The sequence below is a fragment of the Drosophila tropicalis genome, unplaced genomic scaffold (genome assembly GCF_018151085.1).
Source record: "Drosophila tropicalis isolate 14030-0801.00 unplaced genomic scaffold, ASM1815108v1 contig_697, whole genome shotgun sequence".
Taxonomy (NCBI): Eukaryota; Metazoa; Arthropoda; class Insecta; order Diptera; family Drosophilidae; genus Drosophila; species Drosophila tropicalis.
In genome coordinates, this window is record NW_027173179.1 from 788863 (window position 1) to 795243 (window position 6381).

Consider the following 6381-nt stretch of genomic DNA (forward strand, 5'->3'; position numbering starts at 1 on the left):
CAACACAATAAATCCCATACGTTATGATATTTTTATACCCTTGCAGAGGGTATTATAAAATTGATCAGATGTTTGTAACGCACAGAAGGAGACGTTTCCGACCCCATAAAGTATATATATTCTTGATCAGCATGAGAAGCTGAGTTGATATAGCCATGTCCGTCTGTCCGTCCGTCTGTGCGTACGCGTTTTACTCAGCCGTCTTAAGAGCTATCGGGCTGAAATTTTTTTCGGGGGGTTTTTATTACCCGGCAAATAAAGTATGAAAATCATCAGGATCGGACCACTATATCATATAGCTCTAGAAGAAACATTTTCATAAAAATTGGAGTATCGCTATGAAATTTTCATATGTGATAATATTGGATATAAAACCCCAGATCAAAATTTGAATGTGATCGGATAAATAGAACACAAGTTACACCAACTTTCAGTTTTTTTTTTTGCATACCTAAATCATATTATCTTACTTTTTTTTTTTTTTTTTTTTTTACATATCTAAATCATATTATCATATTAATTTACTTCTAGAATCATATATATTCATAGTATTACTTTTTAAGCCAATTTATTATTTATAATATACTAATTGTAAGATTTTAAAATGCCTCGATTGTCGAGAAAATGTGCTGAACAAAGACGACGGGAAGCTGCAATTCGGACTCTTACTTACCGCCAAAAAAATGCCAACGAGATTCGCGAGAGAAATTCGCAACACATGGCAAATAATCGGCAAAATGATTTGAAAACACGGGAACGAGATCGTAGGCGAGACGCATTGGTACGTGCTGAACGACGAGCCAATAGAGACTACAGGCTGCAGGAGCAGGCCCGAAACACACGGACCCGCCGTATTACGCGACAAGATCCTGATTATCGTTCGATGGAGCAGGAGGCCAACACTGCTCAGCATATTCTTCGGAGACAGGATGACGCGTTCAGGCAGCAAGAGCGCGAACGGGACGCAGAAGCCCACTCCGTTGCTCGCCAAGATCCTGATTATCGTTCGATGGAGCAGGAGGCCAACACTGCGCAGCATATTCTTCGGAGACAGGATGACGCGTTCAGGCAGCAAGAGCGCGAACGGGACGCAGAAGCCCACTCCGTTGCTCGCCAAGATCCTGATTATCGTTCGATGGAGCAGGAGGCCAACACTGCGCAGCATATTCTTCGGAGACAGGATGACGCGTTCAGGCAGCAAGAGCGCGAACGGGACGCAGAAGCCCACTCCGTTGCTCGCCAAGATCCTGATTATCGTTCGATGGAGCAGGAGGCCAACACTGCTCAGCATATTCTTCGGGGACAGGATGACGCGTTCAGGCAGCAAGAGCGCGAACGGGACGCAGAAGCCCACTTCGTTGCTCGCCAAGATCCTGATTATCGTTCGATGGAGCAGGAGGCCAACACTGCTGAACATGCTGTTCGCAGAGAGAATCAGGATCACAGAAGGCGAGCGGAACCGCGATGCAAATAACCGTCGAGTTGCAAGACGGAATCCAAGTACAAGAAGGCGGGAACAGAATTTAAATTTATACCTAAGAAGAGTTACTCGAAGGCAAGCCCGAATTTTAGAGCAACAGATACGCGATATGAACGAGGCACGAGTTATTAGTTTTCGGCAAGACCCTCAGAATTGACAAGCGGAGTCTCAGAGACAATCGGAACGAAATAGGGACGCCAGTGCTGCACTGTTGCCTGAGGAATTGCAGGAACACAGAGATTTGCAGACACAACAGCGCAGGAGTGCCGTACGTCAAGCGTACCTCCGAAATATCAAAATGGGCCCCACGGAAATATGCATGAGCTGTGGTGGCACATTTTTTAAACCAAATGTTAAGAGTTTGAACAAAAATTATATTTCTCTTAAGTTTCCCCGATTAGACGTATCGAAAGCCTTCTATTTGTCAATGAAATTTCATTCTGAAAATGGCAATTATTTAATGAAGAGTTGTCATTTCCATCTATTTCATGCGGACAAATTTTCAAGGCAAAAACAACATATGGTCGGAAAGCAAAGTCTCAACTTCGATACTACGACCGACGCTGCGCAAAAGTACCAAACATTTTGTACATGTACAAACGATACGAAATGACTCGCATAAAAAATGCCATTTCTATTTGTCTTAGGAAAAAATCAGGTACGGCTCATGTTACCGCGGCTAACATGATGGATGAATCTTTCGTCAATAGCCTGGTTCAGCATGACGATGGATATCATCTTCTTAAAGGCTTCCGTTCCTCTCCAGCACACTGGGAAGCGGAGAACAAAAAAGTTTTAGCTATGATTCGCCAGTTTGGACTGCCAAATGGAGCTTTCCTCTATATGGATGATTTAATCGTTATTGGTTGTTCTGAACAACATATGATTAAAAATTTAGTAGATGTTTTTAAACTCTGCAGAAAAAATAATCTAAAACTGCATCCAGAAAAATGCTCATTCTTTATGCATGAGGTGACATTCCTAGGTCACAAATGCACAGATAAAGGAATCTTGCCAGACGACACAAAATTTGACGTCATCAAGAATTTTCCAGTCCCACATGATGCAGATAGTGCTAGACGTTTCGTTGCATTTTGCAATTACTAGACGTTTCTTAAAAAATTTCGCCGAATATTCCCGGCACATAACAAGATTATGTAAAAAGAATGTTCCATTCGAATGGACAGCAGAATGCGAAAATGCATTCCAATACTTAAAAGAAAAGCTCTTTCAACCTAATCTATTGCAGTACCCGGATTTTAGCAAAGAATTTTGCATAATCACAGATGCAAGCAAACAAGCATGTGGAGCAGTTTTAACACAAAACTATCATGGACTCCAGCTTCCAGTTTCATATGCATCAAGAGCATTAACTAAAGGTGAAAGCCACAAGAGTACTACAGAACAAGAGCTAGCAGCAATACACTGGGCAATAACATATTTTCGACCATATATATATGGAAAACATTTCACAGTGCGAACAGACCATAGACCATTTACATATTTGTTCTCCATGATCAACCCGAGTTCAAAACTAACACGCATGCGGCTAGAATTGGAAGAGTACGACAATACAGTAGAGTATTTGAGAGGTAAAGATAACTTTGTGGCAGACGCCCTATCAAGGATAACAATATCCGATCTAATTGACATGAACAAAAAAATCCTGAAAGTCACTACCAGGTACCAAAGTAGACAAAACAATTTCTGCGCAGAAAATAAACAAGAACTATTGCCAAGGCAAAATCTTGAAAAAGCTTCCGAGCCCAACGTATATGACGTTATTGTAAATGACGAAGTACGAAAAGTAGTGACCTTGCGAATAACTGATTCCTCGACCACATTCAAACATGGCAAGAAAGTTATAGCAAGAATTGACATTTGCGATCTGTATACCAATGGAATTCTCGACTTAGGTCAGTTTTTTCAAAGGCTCGAAAAAGAAGCCGGTATACTTAGTATCACCAAAGTCAAAGTGGCACCGAGCGAAAAGATCTTTAAAACTATTTCAATAGAATCTTTCAAAAATATGTGCAATAGAATTTTACAATTTTTAAGAGTAGCGCTACTCAAGCCGGTGACCCAAGTAAATAATAAGAAAGAAAAAGAAGCTATATTGTCTACATTTCATGACGATCCAATTCAAGGAGGTCACAGAGGCATAAACAAAACGATAAATAAAAAGACAATATTATTGGAAAAACATGACAAAACATGTATATTAATAAACAGAGTATATTAATAAATGTCCAAAATGCCTGACGTCGAAAACGACGAAACACATGAGATCACCTATGATAATTACAGAAACTCCACAATATGCTTTCGACAGAGTGATAGTAGACACAATTGGTCCACTACCACGTTCGGAAAATGGGAATGAATACGCAATCACTTTAATATGTGACCTGACAAAGTATTTAGTAGCAGTTCCTGTTGCAAACAAAAGTGCAAGAACTGTAGCAAAAGCCATATTCGAATCTTTTATTCTGAAAGACGGTCCAATGAAGACGTTCATTACGGACATGGGAACAGAATATAAAAATTTCATTATTACTGAGCTGTGCAAATATTTGAAAATAGATAACATAACATCTACGGCACACCATCACCAGACATTAGGTACCGTTGAAAGAAGTCATAGGACCTTCAACGAGTACATTCGTTCATATATTTCAGTAGATAAAACTGATCGGGATTTGTTCTAACACACCACCATCAGTAACACATAATTATTGTCCATATGAACTTGTATTTGGTAGACAAAGTAACCTACCAATTCAATTTAATAGCGTTAATACTATAGATCCAATATATAATATAGAAGTCTATTCTAAGGAAGTTAAGTTTAGATTAGAAAACGTGTATAAAAGAGCTAGAATACTTTTAGAAAACAATAAAATTAAGCAAAAAGAAATAAATGATAAAGAAGTATCAGATTTTAAAATAGAAATAGGAGACAAGGTTTTCTTAAAAAACGAAACTGGTCATAAGCTTGATTCAGTGTATTTGGGACACTTCGATGTTGTAGAAATAGGTAAAAATAACAATATAAAAATTAGAAACAATAAAGGTAGGATACAAAAGTACATAAAGATAGATTAAAAAAAAAAAAAGAAAATAAATATATAATATCAAAAAGTAATTAAAAAAAAATAATATATATATAAAAATTTTTTTATGGATTCATCTATTATTGAAAATATATTTATATGATTTCGAAAAGAAAAGTAAGAAAGAAAATTTGTCTGAGCAGACACAAACTGAAACACAAAAAAAAAAAAAAAAATTCCCTTAATATACACATTTACCTTACCCTTATTTTACCTTTACTTAATTATCTAATGATTATTAATAACTCCATAATATTATGTTATTCTCTAAAAAGGGGAGGTGGAGGTAAACTTAGCTTAGTATATTCATACAAATAATCATTCAGTACAATGAGCTCAACTTGTAACACTCTGTTGCAAGTATAAACAATTAAACATATACGCATTAAAATATAATTGTGCACTTGAATATGTTTATATATGTATATACATTGATGTATGTACATAAACATATTCACATAAATGTACAGCTAAGCATGATCATATATGTATGTACATTTGTATATGCACATACATATATTCACATAAGCAATGTATGCACAAGCGTAACATGAGCTAGAGCCAGGCCAGCGTGTGAACGCTGACCAAGCACTTTGATGCATGCGCTCCAACAATATGTATGTATGTACTGACACTCTCCCTTTTTGTAGCTGTCGCATAAGTCGCAGCATAAGAATATATATGTAAACTTAGCTTAAGCAAAATAATAATTTGGAATAAAGAATCATTCTGAAAACGACTATGCATGGACACTGACGTGTTCATCTTGGATATATTATTTTTACAAAAGGAACCCGGTCTTGGCTTATATCACACACCACACACATGAGCAAAAGAAAACCATTTGTTTTTGTGCAAACTTGTATGATTATTATTTTTTTTTTTTTGTCTAATGCGAAAGAAATGGAAGTTAAAAAAAAAAAAAAAAAAAAAATTAATAAATATATATATAACATGCACACCGGCATGCCATGCAAGGTGAGAAAATCGGCAGAGTCTCCGGTAGGGTTGCGACAGAATTATCAGCAGAGTCATCAACAGAGTTTTCGACGGTATTAATAATCTCATCAGCGGCGTATTCCAGAGAGAATTATTAATGAAGTCAGCTACTGAGTTACCGACAGAGCTAACGATAGAGTCACCAACGGAACCATCGACAGAGCCATACCCAGAAATCAGTTGGGAATAAAATAGGAATAAGAAAAAAATATATATAGATATAACACGCGCAGGCCAGGTCCCTCTATGTAAGAATAGCGGCAGTCTCCGGCAGGGTTTCTACAGAATGATCAGCAGAGTCATCTACAGAGTTTTCGACAGGATTAATAATCTCACCAACAGAATATTTCAGGGAGAATTATTAATGGAGTCAGCTGCTAAGTTACCGACAGAGCTAGCCATAGAGTCATCAACGGAGCCATCGACAGAGTCGCCTATGGAAATTAGTTTGATTAAAAAAAAAAAATTGATTTTTTTACAACAAAAGAGAAAATAGCTAAAGTTGCCAGAAGCAGATAGAACGAGTCTAGGTGCCTCTCAGAGAGCCATTAGTAAGGTTGTAACCTACCGCACTATGAGTTGAACGGGACTTGGGCATGGGTAACCTGAAATCCACCACTCTCACCCAAAGCAGCAGCAGAAGTAACAGCAGCAGAGGAAAAGAGACAGAAGAGTGACGCACAAGGAACTATTTAAAACCAAGCATATGCACTGGCAAAGAGAGTCAGTGTTTGGAACTCAACAAGAAAACATCTATTTGAACCATTGCAAAGATTTTGTTCAAAATAT

At 37.6% G+C, this 6381-nt stretch overlaps 1 protein-coding gene across 1 annotated transcript; it reads left to right on the forward strand.

Moving 5' to 3' along the window:
* Nucleotides 1-718: 718 nt before the first annotated feature.
* Nucleotides 719-1474, forward strand: LOC137579544 (golgin subfamily A member 6-like protein 7). The gene has a single exon (XM_068293329.1). The coding sequence runs from the start codon at nt 719-721 to the stop codon at nt 1472-1474; it is 756 nt and encodes a 251-aa protein (XP_068149430.1).
* Nucleotides 1475-6381: the final 4907 nt, after the last annotated feature.

What these genes read in the sequence shown, in the direction of transcription:
- LOC137579544 (XM_068293329.1), top strand. Translation starts at nt 719, where the DNA reads ATGGCAAATAATCGGCAAAATGATTTGAAAACACGGGAACGAGATCGT.